Source organism: Anas platyrhynchos, chromosome 38 (genome assembly GCF_047663525.1).
Source record: "Anas platyrhynchos isolate ZD024472 breed Pekin duck chromosome 38, IASCAAS_PekinDuck_T2T, whole genome shotgun sequence".
Lineage (NCBI taxonomy): Eukaryota > Metazoa > Chordata > Aves > Anseriformes > Anatidae > Anas > Anas platyrhynchos.
Window position 1 is genome coordinate 1,278,353 of NC_092626.1, and position 19,729 is coordinate 1,298,081.

The following is a 19,729-nucleotide window of genomic DNA, read 5'->3' on the forward strand; positions in this document are numbered from 1 at the left end:
CCGCTCACATTCCCTGATGGCCCTCAGCCTCTCCACCTCCTCCTTGAGTTCCGCCACCATGCGGATCAGGTCATCCACTTGCTCACATCTCACGCACGCAGTGTCTCTGCCTCCCGCCGACGGCAGCAGCAGGCTCTGACACTCCCTGCATCCGGTGACCTGAACCGCTGCATTCTTTAACGGGCAGTCGGTCTGGGTGTGTACCGACCTCCTGCAGAGCGCTCCGTGCCTTGTGGAGACCATTATCACCTAGCTAAAGACCGTCGTTAAGAGGCGTTCGTGTGGGCGGGGGTTGCTCTCCTCCCTTCCTGCTCGCCCTGCCTGAGCGAACTGCCGTGCTAACTGCCGCGCCACTCCCTTCCATTAAATACTATTAGTAGACAGATAAAACCGTAACGAACTTCCAAAAGGTCTTGTCTTAATCAGACTGTGCTCATTTTACCTCGTTTCCTCTGACAAGCTGTTCAGCTGGCTGGCTGTGAGGGACTCCGTGATGACTTCTCGATTGACTGAAGGCATAGCTCCAGGCATCTGCAATCAAAACGCACAAGTCAGCAGACAAAAAAATACTATTTGTAGTAGTACTGAGGACTAGTCTTGTCAGAATTTCTCCATTAAATGGTAAGCAAGACCGTTTTGAGTTGTATGCATTATCTACACTTCAAAGATAACCCCAACTCACCTCCCAAAATCTACTTTATGAAACTTAGGAATTTTTATCTCAGCTGAGCTTAAGTCGACAAGTTCTAATGTAAGCTCAGGTCTGCAAATTCTAATGGGACAACACCACAAAGTCTTACAATCACATTTGTGCTGTGTTTTCTCAGTATTTCACCTGAATTAGGAACACACTAAACACTCCCGAATACATCATAGGTGAGAAATTCTCGATGGAGCGAATCTATGTTTCAAGCAATCCATTTGTTTTAGAAAAGAACATCTCAGAAGGTTTAACAGGTTCAACTTGGCAAGTGGAATCATCAAGTTTCAGTGCGTTTTCTTTAGATTCATTAACTAACCTAATAGTACCATTTAGTGAATCGGTTTTTGGCAGCTCATGCTGGGATCTTCCTTCGTCAGCATTCTGACAGGAAGAACTGGAATGCTGCAATGTACGGACTACCTTTCCAACCAAAATTCCATTAGAGGACATTGCATTGCAATTCCTTTTAAATAAGCCCTTTGACTCCTCCTCAGATTTTCCTGAAGATTCTGCACCGTAAGGGACTGTGTTATCAGAGCTGAGTTTAGGATTTTCATTCACTGTTGGCTCCACAAAAATCTCATCAGAAACTTTTTTGCTTGTTTGCATTTGCTTCATTTGCATTACTGAATTTGTAATTGTGGATGAAGGAACAGCCTGGTAGAGATCTTCATCCTCCGCAGCACTGCTAAGACAGTCAGGCTGTGACACAGTCCGACGAGCAGGCAATTTATTGTGAATACTGGTGGTGATCTTCTGTTTTCTTGACGGATCAGTAATTGAAGGCCTGGTAATTGTCTGGTTTTGAACACAGGCCATTGGTGGTGCTGAAGATGGCCTTTTTAGGGTGACACCAGTGGTCTTTGCGTCCTCTTTTATGGATCCATTTCCATTTAAACGGCTTGAATTCTGTATTTAAAAAGAAGAAATGGCAAGATGGATTAACACAAACACTGCATTTAACATTTTGAAACACAAAACTCTCCTACTGAGTATTTCTACAAATGGTCTTAACACCTACAAAGAAAAACACACTGCCCTTTAAAGATAAATGCAAGTCCAATAAGCGTATTCAATTCCTGCTTTTGGTTTACAGCCGATTGGAATCAAATTAACATCATCTTTGAAAACCAGCCAAACAACTTAACATTACCTGCTGCTATTCCCAAATATATTTATTTTCCCCTTTAAACATACCCTGAAAAGCCTGAAGTAATTGTTCTGGTGCTCAGGAATAAGACAATTAGTTTTCCCTGTCTTAGCTAAAGTGACGACGATAGGAAAAACAAGTCCTCTTTTAAATGATTCGAGGATTAGTACACTCTGCTTAAATTGTCAAAGAGCGTAGCTCTCTGTGCTTTAGAAAGCTGTCTTGGAGGTATTAAGTAATGGAGTTGCATGGCTGCACAATTTAGCAGTAACCACTGTTTGAATGACTCTGGCTGTAGCATGAGGGCTGTGGAGAAAGCTGCAGCATGGGAAGGAAAACAAAACTAAGATGCCGAAAACCAAACTAAAAACCCCACACCAAACCCCAAACCCACTAGCAGTTTGGTGCCGTTACCTGCCCTCCCACTTCCCTGAATTACCTTAATCATATGAGGAAGAAGTCGTGGTCCCATAAATCCAGCCTGCTTACTATTAGCCCCCTGCTGACCAGGAGGGAATGAACAGGGATAAGATGGTGCTGGCAAGTAAAACGCACGTTCTCCAAGTGTCAAATCATAGCGCCTTCAGAAAAGAGCAGTGATCGTAGTTTAGTTTTTCTTTCAGCCTACTCTTGGATTAAATCCCATCCTATAATTTTAGAGGAACAGTTCATACGATATGGAAGCCTTCTCTACAGAAGGCTTCGCCAAGACTACAAACTGAAAAGGAGAGAACAGTCTTCCTACTAAGACTATCACTTTCAGAGCAATAATTCATTCTTACACCACAGATGACCTTCATTTCTCTCCTTCTCTAAATTAGCCAGCTACAGGTAACACATAGATAGCAATTTACACAAGTGCTGCAGTTTCAGGCCAAGCAACAAAAGATAATAAATGACACAGAGAATTTCAGGTTAGACAGAACTGAATTAGACAAATAATAATCTTTCCCTGGGATAGCAAGAAAAACACTTGCAAAACAGAAAAATATCAATAACAAGAAAGTAAATCTCTTCTGAACGCATGTTAAGATTTGTTATTACCTGATATAAAAAAGTATGTAAGCTTGCTGACCAAGAACTCTATTAATGTCAGTACGGACTACTTTAGCATCATTCATCTGATACCAAAGTCCATTACCAGCCTGCAAATAAAGACAACCATTTCTTTAGGTGAATTGCACGTGTTCCAAATGAAATCACGGATAGGAAAAAAATACACACGTGTCAAATAAAAATATAATGAAATCTTTTTCCCTAGAAACAGTAGCTGCTAGTCACGCTTTCATTGGTTTGCCAGCACAACCTTTACCCTGTTAGAAATGCTGTTGACTTCTACCTTTACATAGCATATATAGTGTCCTGAGTGACAGCTGACACCGTGATGTACCAGCACCGCGTATAAGGCATAGAGCACTGGTTCTCCCATTGACTGTGACATGTAGGCTCTCAGGTCCAAATACTCCGGGTATTTCACCTCCTAAAGAGAGACCAAGAAGATAGAAAAATTATCCCAGAGTACTTCGTGGACTAGCCAGAGAAAAACACTTCCAAAAAACACAGACTAGAATTTATTTCTAGAATATATTTCTAGAAGATATTTCTTGATTCACTACAAATAAGTCTTCCCATAAACAATGTTTAAGACTAGAAGTTGCAGAGAACTGTTTCCTGATGAATCAGCCTTCTCAGAGGAAAGCATATGCTTCTTGTCAAGCGGGAACTTTATTGATAGTAAGAGAAAGAATAAGCCATAGTCGTTAGTCTACAATTATTGTCTGAAAATATTAACAACTTTCAGCTTTGGGGGATGTCCCATTACACGATGATATAGTTGCATTACAGTGGTAAATATACCTTGTTGATCTTTCCACCTGTGAAATCTGCAAATCTTTTCAGTGATATTGTGAGAACCTTGGAAGAACGGTGTATGGTAAATCTCTTGGATGCAGGAACCATCTTTTTACACCTTAAAAACAAGCAGAGATAAGTGTTTGAAGGCATCTTCTTTTTTCGCCCCCAAAACAAACTCGTTTTAATGTCTCACGCATGCCTATGCTATTTGAATGACATTTACTTGCATAATAGGTTGGTCTTTTTTCTTTTCATAAACCCATGCACTGCGTGTCAGGTTTGTTAATACAGTGAAGAAGGGAAATTCTCCCAAAACTCCAGGCATAGCGGGAACAGGAATCTCTCACGAAAGGGTATTACCAGGTTGGATGGCAAGGTACCATTTCTTGGTCTACAAAAGTGGCTATTTGAACTCCAATCCTGAATACATTCTTTCAGCTTTCAAGGGAAATACAAATAATGAAAGTGGAACAAGAAAGCCTCGGTCCCCAGGACTAGAAATTGCAAATAATCTCCAACATGGGTCGTCTATCAACATCAAAAATACAACAGAAGCACATGGTCATTCTACAGGAGGGAGACATTTAACAGTAGGAAGTCTTCATGTACTGAGCTTGTCTGGAAAGACACTGAAACTGTCTGCCATCCTTTGAAACACAATAGTTCAGTTTGATACATTGCCCGCTCCAAGGTAGGACCTACAGCGTAAGCAGTGAAAATTAGCCGCTAGCCCAGAGAACAACGGAAACTGGGCAGTTTACATCAAGAGAAGTACTGTCGAGAGCTAATAAATAGAAAGAACAAAAGTATCTCTTTTTGAATTCTGATGGCAAAATACGAGCCAGAGAATTGCAAACCCATAGGGAATGCCTCTGAACAAGACTTCCCCCCTCCAAAGAAACAAAAATCCAAGTGTTTTATAAACTTCCACAAAACTCGTAAGTAGATCCAAAGTTTAGAGGTAGTCCAACAGAGTCATGCAACATATAAAACTGACATCTAGGATTAAGACCTAATTCGTCAAAATCTTACTCGCTACATTTATAGCAATTCTCTCCACCCAGCTCTTCAGGTTTCACAAAGAGTTCCAGAGCTCTGGTAACAGATGAAACCGCCTAGAGGAGCGAGAAAGAAGAGCGTAAAGTCACCGTAAATTCAAAATTCCAGAGACGCACTAGTAGTTTATAAGAGAATCTTACTAACATACTCCAGCGATCTACTATGAGCACTGTGAAGAAGGAGGCAGAAAGAGCATGCTCAGCATTGACCTCACCTGGAAGTCATTTGACTTCGGAACAAATACTTTTCCAGTAGCCTAGACAGCATCTATAGTGTGCTTTGTCATCAATACTGGGGACAAATTCATCAGTCTAACAATTAGATGTACATTGGGGTAGAACAACAAAGAAGTATGACAGCATTATAATTTTTGCAGAAAGAGAATTCTTTCCCCTTACACCCAATGCAAATGTGGAGACTATTTACATGGGTTCCACAGAAGGACAAAGTCCAATCCACTTCCTTAGCACCACCAAGCTCTTACGTTTTAACATTATATGTGGTTTGGTTTTTTAAGGTAAACAAGTATAATTTAGAAAGTTATGCATGTACTTAAACATCATGAATTATATTTAGAAAACATCTTACCTTTATATCCAAAGTGATATCAAGAAATGCCTCATACATATCCGAAACTGCTTTGCAATTGTCCTGGTTTCAGTTAGAACAGAATTAATTTTCTTCCTAGTAGCTGGTGGAATGCTGTGTTTTGGCTTAGGATGAGAAGAGTGCTGATAACACCCCAATGCTTTAATTGTTGCAGAGCAGTGCTTATACTAAGCCAAGGACATCTCAGCCTTTTGCTCTGTCCTGCCAACGGGCAGGCTGGGGGTGCAGTAAGAGCTGGGAGGGGACAGACCCAGGACAGGTGACCCAAACTAGCCAAAGGGGTATTCCATACCATCTGACGTCATGCTAAACAATATATAGGGGTGGCTAGCCGGGGGGAGGGGGCCGGACTGCTCGGGGTTAGGCTGGGCATCGGTCAGCGAGTGGTGAGCAATTGCATTGTGCATCACTTGTTTGTACATACTATTACTTTCGTATTATCACCATTGTATCATTATTATTATTATTGTTATTATTATTTTGTTATTATTATTTTCTTGTCTTATTAAACTGTCTTTATCTCAACTCACGGGCTTCACTCTCCATTTCTCTCCCCCGTCCCAGAGAGGGAGGGGGGAGGGTGAGCGAACGGCTGCGTGGTGTTTAGCTGCCGGCCGGGTTAAACCATGACAGCCTTTTTGGCGCCCAACGTGGGGCCCGAAAGGTTGAGATAACGGCAGATCTGATCAGAGTGTGTTAAACTAAAATTGGTGTAAGGATTAGACCTGCTTAATAGTCACTTGTCATGATGCTGATTGCTTTAATCTCAACTCTGCTGCGCCTGTTTTCCAAATTGAGTATTATAGTACATTATTTTCCATATTTTCTCTCTGTAGTGTTGTTTATCCTCTCTGGGCCCTGGTTTCAGATCATTATGGTACTGAGTATTATAGCAATGGCTTATGAGACGATAAGATATCTGGTCATGACTCTAACTTGGTATTCATACTCAGTAACATCGTGGACTCTGTACTTTGGAAACAGTATCTTGGGAACTATTAGCAATTATACCTATTGTTTTTCTCCATTAGAGAGTCAGTCTGTGGAGGGAAAAGGGGAAGATAATTTTTCTTACTTGATTACTCTCCCTTTCTCCTTCACCACCCCTGTATCCTCCTGGATCACTCTGCCTTCTCCCTCAAAATATCTGCCTTCCTCCTTCACCACCCTCTTATCCCCTGAGCTTGTCACAATAGCTCTCCAAGATATTGAATATTATTGGGATACTCGGAATACCATAGTCTTGTTGTTCTGCCTCATGAATGCACTTCAGATTCTGCTTAAAGTTAAACAACTACTTGGGGAGCTCATCTGGAGATCTGCCCGGAGGCAGGATAGTTGTGGGTGGCAGGGAGTATGGGTGGATATGGGCAGGCATCTAGAGCAGTTGGCACCCCCAGTGTGTTGGAAATTCACCCCTGAGCAATGGCAAAATCCTCAAAAACTGGCAGAATGCTTGAAAAAAAGGTGTCATGATGCTGGCAGTTCCAAAGTAACACAAATCATTGTAACGTGCTGGGGCCTGGCTCATGCCTATCGAGCTGCCATTGATACTGCTATCAACTTAGTGACAGACCCTGCGGCCACTCCAAGCCCTGTGACAGATCCAATGGCCACTGTGACCCCTACGGTGGACTCGGCAGCCGCTCCAGATCCGGTTCCTGCAGCCGCTCCAGATCCGGTTCCTGCAGCCGCTCTAGTCCCAGCTCCTGCAGCCACTCCAGATCCGGTTCCTGCAGCCGCTCCAGCTCCGGTTCCTGCAGCCGCTCCAGCTCCGGTTCCTGCAGCCACTCCAGTTCCAGCTCCTGCAGTCACTCCAGCTCCAGTTCCTGCAGCCGCCCCAATTACAGCTCCTGAAGCCGCTCCAGCTCCAGCGCCGGCCGCTACTCCAATCCCAGCTCCTGCAGCCGCTCCAGCTCCAGCTCCTGCAACCGCTCCAGCTCCAGCTCCTGCCGCTACTCCAGTCCCAGTTCCTGCAACTGCTCCAGTCCCAGCTCCTGAAGCTGCTCCAGCTCCAGCTCCTGAAGCCGCTCCAGCTCCAGCTCCTGTAGCCGCTACAGCTCCGGTTCCTGCAACTGCTCCAGCTCCTGTGGCCGTGTCAGGGAAACGAGCTGTAGCAGTGCAGGTTGACCCTGCAGAGGGTATTCCAATCCCTGTAATGGGGTCAGAGAAACGAGCTGTAGCAGTGCAGGTTGACCCTGCAGAGGGTATTCCAACCCCTGTAACGGGGTCAGAGAAACGAGCTGTAGCAGTGCAAGTTGACCCTGCAGAGGGCATTCCAACCCCTGTGGCAGACCCTGTAACAAAGTCAGAGAAACGAGCAGTAGCAGTGCAAGCTGCCCCTGTAGAGAAGGTGAAAATATGGTATAGAAATTCAAGTCGTTTAGAACGCAGAGAGTCTTCTGCCAATCCAGGTAAGGCTTCTGCCAAAACTAAGTATAGAGATGACGAAGATGATGACGACGCTGGGCCATCAAGGATTCAGGAGGAGGAAGATGAGGATGCCGAAAAAGCAACAGTAACTACCCGAAGCCTAAACGAGCGCGAGCTACGAGATGTGCGAAAAGATTTTGGTCGCTGTATAGGTGAGCAGCTTGTCACCTGGCTGCTCCGGTGCTGGGACTCTGGAGCCAATTGTGTGGAATTAGACGGCAGGGAAGCCAGACGGTTGGGATCCCTTGCTCGAGACGCCGGCATTGACAAAGCAATTGCAGATGGAGCACAATCCACCAGCCTCTGGAGGCGTCTCCTCTCAGCTGTGAGGGAAAGGTATCCCTTCAAGGAAGAACTTTTATGTCTACCAGGCAAGTGGACCACTATGGAGAAGGGAATCCAGTACCTGAGGGAATTAGCCGTACGGGAAGTGATTTATGAGGATCCAGACCTCAGACAAACATCCAAAGATCCAGATGAAGTCAAGTGTACACGACCCATGTGGCGGAAGTTTGTACGGAGTGCACCATCATCATATGCCAGCTCATTGGCAATAATGGCCTGGAAAGAGGATGAGGAACCCACAGTGGATGAAGCGGCTAAACAACTCCGGCAGTACGAAGAAAGTCTCTCCTCTTCCTTACAGGCCTGCGTCTCAGCTGTGGAGAAACTTTCTGAAAAGGTTCACCAACTTGAAGAGAATCTATTGTCCTCCCCACCTGAACCAACCAGTGCCCACCGACCAAAAGAGAACACTTGGGAGAAACTTTCTGAAAAGGTTCACCAACTTGAAGAGAGATTATTCTCCTCCGCACCTGTACAAAGCAGTGTCTCAGCTGTCAGGGGTAGGCGTTCACCCACACAAGGAAGACGATATGGTGGGTACTCACCCCGTGCCACCCTGTGGTTTTACTTACGAGACCATGGAGAGGACATGAGAAAATGGGATGGAAAATCTACCGCGACCCTAGAGGCACGGGTACGTGAGTTGCAAAAGAAAACAATCAGGAAAAAGGGATTCTCCGAAAAGTTTGCTGCTCCAACTTCCAGCAGACAATCCTTCAAACACAGAAACGAAGAAGATTCTGACCAGGATTAGGGGGGCCCTGCCTCCAGCCAGGGGGAGGAAAGGGACAATCGAGTTTATTGGACTGTGTGGATTCGATGGCCTGGCACATCACGCGCACAGAAGTATAAGGCTTTAGTAGACACCGGTGCACAATGTACTATAATGCCATCGAGCTATAAAGGACCAGAGCCCATCTATATTTGTGGAGTGACAGGAGGATCTCAGCAGTTGACTGTATTGGAGGCTGAAGTGAGTCTGACTGGGAATGAGTGGGAAAAGCACCGTATTGTGACTGGCCCGGATGCTCCATGTATCCTTGGCATAGACTATCTTAGAAGAGGATATTGCAAGGACCCAAAAGGGTTCCGGTGGGCTTTTGGTATAGCTGCCTTAGAGACAGAGGGCATTAAACAATTATCTACCTTGCCTGGTCTCTCAGAGGACCCCTCTGTTGTGGGGTTGCTGAGGGTCGAAGAACAGCAAGTGCCAATCGCTACCACAACTGTGCACCGGCGGCAATATCGCACTAACCGAGACTCCCTGATTCCCATCCATAAGCTAATTCGTCAATTGGAGAGCCAAGGAGTGATCAGCAAGACCCATTCACCTTTCAATAGCCCCATATGGCCAGTGCGAAAGTCTAATGGCGAGTGGAGACTAACAGTGGACTATCGTGGCCTGAACGAAGTCACGCCACCACTGAGTGCTGCAGTGCCAGACATGCTGGAACTTCAGTATGAACTTGAATCGAGGGCAGCCAAGTGGTACGCCACAATTGATATCGCTAATGCATTTTTCTCCATCCCTCTAGCAGCAGAGTGCAGGCCACAATTTGCCTTCACTTGGAGGGGAGTCCAATATACTTGGAATAGGCTGCCCCAGGGGTGGAAACACAGCCCTACCATTTGCCATGGGCTGATCCAGTCTGCTCTAGAGCAGGGGGAAGCTCCTGAACACCTGCAGTACATCGATGACATTATTGTGTGGGGTGACACAGCAGAGGAAGTTTTCGAGAAAGGGAAGAAAATAGTCCAAATCCTTCTGAAAGCCGGTTTTGCCATAAAACAGAATAAAGTCAAAGGACCTGCACGAGAGATCCAGTTTTTAGGAATAAAATGGCAAGATGGACGTCGTCAAATCCCAATGGATGTGATCAACAAAATAACAGCTATGTCTCCACCAACTAACAAAAAAGAAACACAGACTTTCCTAGGTGTTGTGGGGTTTTGGAGAATGCACATCCCAAATTACAGTCTGATTGTAAACCCGCTCTACCAAGTAACCCGTAAGAAGAATGAGTTTGAATGGGGCCCTGAACAACGACAAGCCTTTGAACAAATCAAGCAGGAAATAGTCCATGCAGTAGCCCTTGGGCCAGTTCGAACAGGACCAGATGTAAAGAATGTGCTCTACACTGCAGCCGGGGAGAATGGCCCCACCTGGAGCCTCTGGCAGAAAGAACCTGGGGAAACTCGAGGTCGGCCTCTGGGGTTTTGGAGTCGGGGATACAGAGGATCTGAGGCCCGCTATACTCCAACTGAAAAGGAGATATTGGCAGCATATGAAGGAGTTCGATCTGCTTCGGAGGTGGTCGGTACTGAAGCGCAGCTCCTCCTAGCACCCCGATTGCCAGTACTAGGCTGGATGTTCAAGGGAAGGGTCCCCTCTACGCATCATGCAACTGATGCTACATGGAGCAAGTGGGTTGCACTGATTACTCAGCGGGCTCGAATAGGAAACCCCAGTCGCCCAGGAATATTGGAAGTGATCATGGACTGGCCAGAAGGCAAATACTTTGGGATATCATCAGAGGAGGAGGTGGGTCGTGCTGAAGAAGCCCCGCTGTACAACCAGTTACCAGAGAATGAAAAGAAATATGCCCTGTTCACTGGTGGGTCCTGTCGTATTGTGGGGAAGCATCGAAGATGGAAGGCTGCTGTATGGAGTCCTACGCGACGAGTTGCAGAAGCTGCTGAGGGAGAAGGTGAATCAAGTCAGTTTGCAGAAGTGAAAGCCATTCAGCTGGCTTTAGACATTGCTGAACGAGAAAAATGGCCAGTTCTCTATCTCTACACCGATTCATGGATGGTAGCAAATGCCCTGTGGGGATGGTTACAGCAATGGAAGCAAAACAACTGGCAGCGTAGGGGCAAACCCATCTGGGCTGCTGCATTGTGGCAAGATATTGCTGCTCGGGTAGAGAACCTGGCTGTGAAAGTACGCCACGTAGATGCTCATGTGCCCAAGAATCGGGCTACTGAAGAACATCAAAACAACCAGCAGGTAGATCAGGCTGCTAAGATTGAAGTAGCTCAGGTGGACCTGGATTGGCAGCATAAAGGTGAATTATTTATAGCCCGATGGGCCCATGACACCTCAGGCCATCAAGGTAGAGATGCAACATACAGATGGGCTCGTGATCGAGGGGTGGACCTGACCATGGACGCTATAGCACAGGTTATTCATGACTGTGAAACATGTGCTGCAATCAAGCAAGCCAAACGGTCAAAGCCTCTTTGGTATGGAGGACGGTGGCTGAAATATAAATATGGAGAGGTCTGGCAGATTGATTACATCACACTCCCTCAAACTCGTAATGGCAAGCGCCACGTACTTACAATGGTGGAAGCAACCACCGGATGGCTGGAAACATACCCGGTGCCTCATGCCACCGCCCGGAATACCATCCTGGGCCTTGAAAAGCAAGTCCTATGGCGACATGGCACCCCAGAAAGAATAGAGTCAGACAATGGGACTCACTTCCGAAACAACCTTATAGACACTTGGGCCAAAGAACATGGTATTGAATGGGTGTATCACATCCCCTATCATGCACCAGCCTCCGGGAAAGTTGAACGATACAATGGCCTGTTAAAGACTACATTGAAAGCAATGGGCGCTGGGACGTTCAAAAACTGGGATACGCATTTGGCAAAGGCCACCTGGTTAGTCAATACTAGGGGATCTACCAACCGAGCTGGACCTGCCCAATCAAACCTGTTACGTACTGTAGATGGGGATAAAGTTCCTGTAGTGCATGTAAAAAATATGCTGGGTAAAACAGTCTGGTCTACTCCTGCCTCAGGAAAAGGCAAACCTATTCGTGGAATTGTTTTCGCACAGGGACCTGGATACACTTGGTGGGTGATGCAAAAGAACGGAGAGGTCCGGTGTGTACCTCAAGGAGATTTAATACTGGGTGAGAATAGCCCATGAACTGAATTGTACCATGTTAATTAGTATATTATACTGTATGTTATCACTACCATGATTACTATAGGTGACTAATTAGAATGTATGGAAAAGAGTGTAACCTGAGCATGACATAAATGGTATGGAATAAGGGGTGGATAGATGTCCTGGTTTCAGTTAGAACAGAATTAATTTTCTTCCTAGTAGCTGGTGGAATGCTGTGTTTTGGCTTAGGATGAGAAGAGTGCTGATAACACCCCGATGCTTTAATTGTTGCAGAGCAGTGCTTATACTAAGCCAAGGACATCTCAGCCTTTTGCTCTGTCCTGCCAACGGGCAGGCTGGGGGTGCAGTAAGAGCTGGGAGGGGACAGACCCAGGACAGGTGACCCAAACTAGCCAAAGGGGTATTCCATACCATCTGACGTCATGCTAAACAATATATAGGGGTGGCTAGCCGGGGGGAGGGGGCCGGACTGCTCGGGGTTAGGCTGGGCATCGGTCAGCGAGTGGTGAGCAATTGCATTGTGCATCACTTGTTTGTACATACTATTACTTTCGTATTATCACCATTGTATCATTATTATTATTATTGTTATTATTATTTTGTTATTATTATTTTCTTGTCTTATTAAACTGTCTTTATCTCAACTCACGGGCTTCACTCTCCATTTCTCTCCCCCGTCCCAGAGAGGGAGGGGGGAGGGTGAGCGAACGGCTGCGTGGTGTTTAGCTGCCGGCCGGGTTAAACCACGACAGCAATTCAAGCACTTCACTGGAAGCAAAATATAAATGCTTAACCTTATGTGAAGGAGACTAACTGTCCAAATTCAAGTTGTTGACAGATACTACTTTAGACAAACTACAGACTGCTTTACTACCGACAAAAGACACAGATCAGTTCTAAGGACAGGAATATTTTTTAAAGTACCTCTCGATCTTAGAAATCCTCCAAATATTTGATGAATGATGGTGGTAGCTTGAGAAGATCTGTCCAATCTGGAAATAAATTATAATCAGACCTCAGAAGATTTAAGGCGCAGAGTTAACTCTTCAAAGAGTTTTATGAAAACTAAGGATGATGTAGACTTTCGTTGCTGATTGTAAATAAGGCACTAAAAGGTGCTAGAGATCATTTTTGATAGTAAATAAAGGACTAGAAGGTGCTGGAGAATGTATGAAAGTGAACTTGTTTATGCTTACTCGGTGCTTCCATTCAAGCACGCTTCCTGCATAGCATCAACAGTATAGCGCAAGAACTCGTGTGCGTCTTCTTGACTGCCAAAACGGAAATGTTGTCCTATTCCTAAAGAAGAAGATGATAGTATTCACCTCATTTAAAAATGAAATCATTCTTCTATTTCTAAAATCTCTCTTCTTTCTAGTGTTAAAACCACTTATACACATCAAATAAGTATTTGAAGATTACAAGCTATCGAAAAGAAACACATCTGAAGCCACTTACGACTAAGATTACTGATAACATGCGTAGGCTCGATGGCATCAACAGTGCAACGCAGGGCCTGGTTAATGTGAGTCTCCATTGTGCACATCATGCAAAAATCTTGTTCACGACCTGAAGAGTGAAAGAAGAAAGCATCCCAGTCCAGCAAAATATCCATAACTACAAACAAACATCTAAGTAAAATTTAAACTATAGATACGATATCCACTCTCCTTGCTACATTCTATTCTCCCAAGATGCCAATGTCCCAACAGTCTTGTAACATTTCATTTCACACAACTTTACAGAATAAAAATATCCACTAAGCCTGTATTCAAATGCATTTTGTGATGAGAAATCTAAAAGACTACTGCAAAGTCACATTTGTAAAGGCTGACAGGAATGTGAACTCCACAGGCTGAAAAATGTATTACTCTCTAAAATTACTACTAAATGCATTACTGTCCAATGCACTTCATTATTCCCACGAAGCAATAAATGATCCTTTAATAAATACATAAATAAATAAATAAATAAATAAATAAATAAATTCATTAAACAAACATAGCGCATTAATTGCACTCCATATGCTATTCGGAGCCCACTGCTAATACAGTGCTCAAAGCCAGCTTCTACAGGTAAAATCAGGCAAATAAGTTTGTCTCAGAATCACTGCTGTTCTTTCACCTTCAGAGCTGTCCAACAGATTCGAAATACTGTTAGAAAGTACTCACATGACTGGCTGTGCTCGAGAGAAAGCATGTAATTGGCAAGTGGGGGTGTGTAGGTCAAACACTGTAGAGTAGCATTAAGAAAACATGTGTTGCCAAGATTGTACAGGCCAACTCCAACACTTTGTGTTTCTCGCCAATCCATACAAATCTTCTCAGGTGGAAAAAGAATGCTCTGTGGTGGAGCAATTCCATCATTAACGACTGCAAGAAAGTTAAATTTAAAAAGAGATTTTGTTTGTTTGTTTCTAAGAAAGGTATTTAAAAAAATACTATTCTGCAGGAGCACCTAGAGGAGCTAGCTACAATCGCAGCCAGAAAAACTTATTGCAGACAGCTTTAATACCGCCGAATTCAAATTGGCTGGTCAACACAATGTTTTGGGGAAAAAAAAAAAAAAAAAAAACAACTTTCGTCAACCATTTTAATTTTTCTAAGGCAAGGCTAACTGCCATTCTGTTTGTAGTACCTAATGCCAAGTTCCTCTCCATCTATAATCTTTAACCTGATTAACTCAACTACTGTTTTTTTCCTTATTATAACTTAAACCACAAGCTTAGACTTGAAATTATATGGAAAAAAGGTAAAAAGTAGTAACTAGGAATGACGGTACCCCTACAGATACCAGATCTTTTCCTGAGCAATGTTATCATTCAAAAAACGTGTGAAAAATGGAAGCTGTGAATAGCAACAATCAAACACTTTTCTTTGCAAAACGGAAAAGACATGGATGAATCTGTGCATTACAAAAAGCTCCCCAGATTTCTCTGTTGACTGTAAATATATCAAAATTAATTTCTGTAACATCAGTCACTTCAGCTGCCTTAGGGGATTTGCTTTTGAAGTCTTTGTTCACACTAGTCCCCTTCTCTATCAGTGCAACAAGTAAGAACTGCATTTTCTACTTTTGCTTTGAAGAAAATGGAGTCAGGATAAAGCTCACACTTACTTAGATCTCTTGGGGCAAAAGCCTTAGATTTTTCAGATGATCTACAGTAAAAAGCACCTCCACGTCCTTGGGCCACAGAGACTTGGCTTGAATCTTCTGCAGGCAGTATCTGGCCCCAGTTTGTGGTGCGTGACATCAGTATTTTAGTACTTGGTTTCTTGGATTTGCCAGACCGCCTTGAAGAGGGCTTTTTAGACTTTGAAGATTTGGGCTTCTTAACTACGGTCATTGTTGACATCTGCGACAGAGACAGAAGTTCTGGTTGACGTAAGAATATCAAGAAGCATTCCAAGAAGAAAAGAGTAGCAGAAGTCCTGTCACTTAATCTCAAAGAAACAGCCTTAAGAACTAAATCGCTGGTATGAATGATTTAAAAAGAATCCCCAAACTAAACACACAAAGTGAAAATTTCCATCTAAACTCTATCGGTATTACTTCTAGCTTCTGCAGAACTAGTGGCTGATGCCATTTCTTTCACTTCCGTAGGATTTTAATCCATTACAACTCTGGAGTCTTTTTAATATAAAAATGTAGAAGACATTCTCTGAGGGGAATCAGTTATTTATTGATTTCCAGAGTTGCACAATTATCTGTTAATTATTACCTATGATCTAATAGATAATTGTTGCAATTATCTATTGCTGGCGTTAGTAACGGAACACTATTACTTCACTGCCTGCGTTTTTCTGTTTCATGTGCACAAAGGTACCCAGAACTCACTGCTCCTTTTCTTCTGTCTTTCCAGGGATCGCCCTCTACCTCACTGTCTACTGCACCAATCATGAGGGGGTTGTTGTTATTCTATAATGAGCCTAGCTTTTAAATACACCTTTTCTGGGCGTCACTTTGTGATAGCAAGTTAATTTGTGAGAGCTCCTCAGTCTACATCATGTGGTCGCTTTTTCCAGGTGAAAAAGCGGAGCCGTAAGTGGCAGTACACTAAAGCCCTGGCATGTTGAGATCCAAGAAGAGAGATGTTTGGCCCTCCTTCTCACTCCTGGGAACCATATACCTCAAAACCCACAGAGGATGGGCTATATCTCAGAGAAATCTTGGGAAAGGAGAGCATGAAGAGCACGTTTGCAAATTTATTTCTCCCTGGGCTTCTTCTGCTTCTCCAAGAAATACAAGTTTGAATAGAACTTTGGCAGCAGTACTTCTGGTGTTTTACTCCTACCACATTTAAAACTCCTACAAAAAACTGAAACGTTAGACTAAAAAGCAGCTCTTTCCGTTCTGCTTTGTAAAGTTGCACGTTTTCCTCATGCAAAACAACAGGGGAATGTAAGCTAGAAACGGAAATGCTGAATGTAAAACAAAACAAAACAAACCTCAGCCCTCCAGGACAAAAGCCAATAACTGCTACAAAGTCCTTTTTAAAATGCTGATTAGGTTTCAAGGTGATACCGCTTTAAATAAGCATAATTGTGTGTCCGTAGGCAGAAGCTGAATAATGACAGGATGAACTTCTATACTTCATGTTTTGTTACTGTCTTACTGTAGCACACAGGGACTTGTTACCTATAGGGAAACCACTAACCTAATGGAGGGTTTAAAACATAAGCTAGTTTGTTATACCAAAATGACTGAGAGAACAAAGCATAAAGTGCTTTCAGATTTCTAGCACGCCTTGATTGCTATCCATTAAACTTCAGACACGTTAAACAAAACACAGTAAATAAGAAAACTCCTAGTCCCACAGCTGGCAAATTGTGTGCAGAGGTTGTAACTAGAACTTTTTTCCCTTGACATTCTACATTTAAGATTGATTTTAAATCCATTCTATACACACTTTCCGTTCCTGAAAAAACAATACGCAAACCTGAAAAATGCATTTACACGAGAAATGAAGTCGTCCTTGTCCGATTGGAAGACTAAGGTGACAGCTCCTGGGCTCAGGGATTTTCAGATAAGCTCCGATCTTCACCAGTGACAGCTCCTTTTTTCGGATTGAAAGAGAAAATGTTTCAGCAACACATTGAAAACACATTTAAGGGACAAGAAACAAAATCAAGACTGCAGTGAGAAGGAGAACAGAAAAACAATACTGGGGAAGAAGAAAGGAAAAGGAAAAAGGAAAAAGGAAAAAGGAAAAAGGAAAAAGGAAAAAGGAAAAAGGAAAAGGAAAAAAGGAAAGGCCTTGATCTTTATACTGACCAATGAGATAAGCCTTACACATTTTTAAGTTTATTTTTGACAACTGATTGAGGCGTTACCAGGTATTAAGTACGATTCAAGAGCAAATATTAACACTAGAAAGAAGAAATCCGATCCACCACCACTTTTTCAAAATACATCCATTTCTAACGTGGAGATAACGTCTCTCTGACAAGGTAGTAGAAAAACTGTAAATACCGACAGAGCTTCCTCTCCCGATGTTCCATATACATACCGATGCTGTTCCTACACCTACACTCTGAGCATAAATTTATGTTGACATGAGTATCGGGTGTTACTCCTCTCTTTGTTTGCCTTGAGAGACACACCTCTTGTCCACTGAAAAGTAAACTCAAGATTCCAGATCAGTTAAGACAGTTGCTATCCCCCCATTCAGAGTTCTGCAGCAGCACTGTTCAGATGTGTTTAGCAGTCTCTTTAGAAAACGTTATCACTTAGGACCTGCTTCTCAGTAGGTACACGTTTGGCCTCCGCTTAGCGGAGAGTCAATCCCAGCTTAAGCTTTCGTACAAGAGCCCCTTCATGAAACGGACTTGGGCCCTGACATAACTGAGCTTAACCTTTAACCTTGAAGGTTCCTTAAAGAAGGAAGCAGCACCCAGGCAAGGAAATAGAAATTAATCGTCACTTTACCCTGAAACGCAGTGAGCTATTCTGTGCTGGCAGGATTGCTGCCGGGCTGGCCGACGAGGCGGCGGGCAGCTCCCCGGGGCCACAGGGCCTGTCACAGGGAGCCGCCGGGGGTCTCTAAGGTCCGGGAACAGCGGCAACAGCGGGGACAGAGGGGACAGCAGTGACAGCAGCAGCCACCTCAGCCAGGGCCGTCTCCACAACCGCCACAACGGCCTCGGAACGCCGCCGAACTCGGAGCTCCAGCGTGACGCCTTTTGAACCTGGCCGCTGGAAGGACCTGCTTTTTGACTCTCCTTCTCTTCACTAGGAGCATGTTCCCTCTTGCTTTGGTAATGCTCTTTCTCAGTGTTTTTAGTCTTGTCCGTTCTACCTTGGCATCTCTCTGCAATAGCTGAGGAGGAAAGCTTTTTAGAGCTACATTCAGTGTCACACTTGAGAGAGGAAGTTTGCCGCAATTTCTCACCACGCTCTTTGGCGTACAAAACGTTTTCTTTTGAAATGAGGTCACGTTCTTTTGATCTTCTTGGTTTCTCCTTGTCTCCACCGTCATCACATTGGTACTGTGCGAGGTATTCATCCTTCCCAGTAGATTTCAGAGGGTCCGTGACACTGCACAAAATAAAATCACATTTCTCACTTCTGCTGAAGGACGTGAAGATTAACAGTAAAACCTTCCAAAGGCAAACAAACAAACAAAAACCTCCGGACTACAGGAACACTCGCAAAGAAAGATATGCCATTTAGAAACCTCTCCTGCGATTAGGACACCTTCTCCAGCTCCCAGAGAAAGTGGTTTTTCCCCTCATGCTTCTGAAGCCATTGCACTAAAAAAGCACACGCATCTGTCTCCCTCCATATGCTGCTGCTCTGAATAAGAGCCAGAAGGTTCAAAACCACTCGATTTGGTCTCCCCACATAGCCGAAAAAAACACCAGTTGAAACAGAGTTTTCTACCTCTCTCCCACAAATTTACATTCACATATCCTATGACTGCAAAAATAGAAGGCGGGGCTCAGGAGGAACAGCCAGTGTTGGAAATGAAAAAAAGCAGCCTCTTTCTTCAGAGTCTTAAGCCTATGCTACTAAGAAAAACAAAAGAAAAGAAAAGAAAAGAAAACAAAACAAAACAAGAGGAGAGGAGAACAGCAGCGGGAAATTTACCTATTCTCCAGGTGTTCAATTGCAAAGCCTCCTCTGGAGGATCAACAGCTGTGAATTCAGCGTGCTTAGGAGATATCAGATCTACGTCTGAACCACAACTATTTCAGTAGCATCACTAACTTATGTTACTCTGAAGAAGCAGTCAGCACCGTTTCTATGTTAGGAAATAGCTGAACACAGTCTGTTATTCACAGGAATTATTCAGGCAGGCTTCTTTAGGAAGGCTGGGTTTCACTAGAACATTACTCCGCAAGTCCCTTCTATTCCTTTTCCCCTTAGAATCTGGGGATGTTTCAGCTAAAAAGGAGGGCAGAAACACTCTCCGTAGGTCTCCACCATGTAGTAAAACAGCGCTGCGTACCTGGTTAACCTCTGCAGCCAGCAAAGCATTTCTATTTGCAGCAGTGCCCTGACCCCAGCCTCTTGCTGAGCTCCGTCCTGTGCTGCTCGGATGCTCCCGCTGCTCAGACACGGGGGCTTAGAGAGCCACCGGGCCAGCACAAGCCCCCGAGCTCACTGTCAAACTTCACTTTTGGCATCCTTCACTTCACCAGCGCCGCCGGAC

The 19,729-nt window shown here is 44.1% G+C and overlaps 1 protein-coding gene across 1 annotated transcript; it reads right to left on the minus strand.

The window, feature by feature from the left end:
• Positions 1-438: 438 nt before the first annotated feature.
• LOC113840437 (ubiquitin carboxyl-terminal hydrolase 42) lies at positions 439-18,542 on the minus strand. The gene is made up of 13 exons (XM_072032337.1): positions 17,015-18,542; positions 15,193-15,430; positions 14,247-14,447; positions 13,534-13,644; positions 13,272-13,374; positions 13,007-13,067; positions 4,740-4,822; positions 3,711-3,822; positions 3,193-3,333; positions 2,898-2,998; positions 2,293-2,434; positions 1,331-1,612; positions 439-531 (listed from the first exon to the last, which is right to left on the minus strand). The coding sequence occupies exons 1-13, from the start codon at positions 17,180-17,182 to the stop codon at positions 439-441; spliced, it is 1,836 nt and encodes a 611-aa protein (XP_071888438.1). The 5' UTR covers positions 17,183-18,542.
• Between the last annotated feature and the right edge of the window lie 1,187 nt (positions 18,543-19,729).

Excerpts from the sequence above, each read along its gene's own strand:
- LOC113840437 (XM_072032337.1), bottom strand. The coding sequence starts at position 17,182 with ATGTGTTTTCAATGTGTTGCTGAAACATTTTCTCTTTCAATCCGAAAA. Across the intron at positions 13,068-13,271 it reads TGCTTGAATGGAAGCACCGA|ATTGGACAGATCTTCTCAAG; the intron begins GTAAGCATAAAC and ends ATTTATTTCCAG. Across the intron at positions 2,999-3,192 it reads ACTATATATGCTATGTAAAG|GCTGGTAATGGACTTTGGTA; the intron begins GTAGAAGTCAAC and ends CTTTATTTGCAG.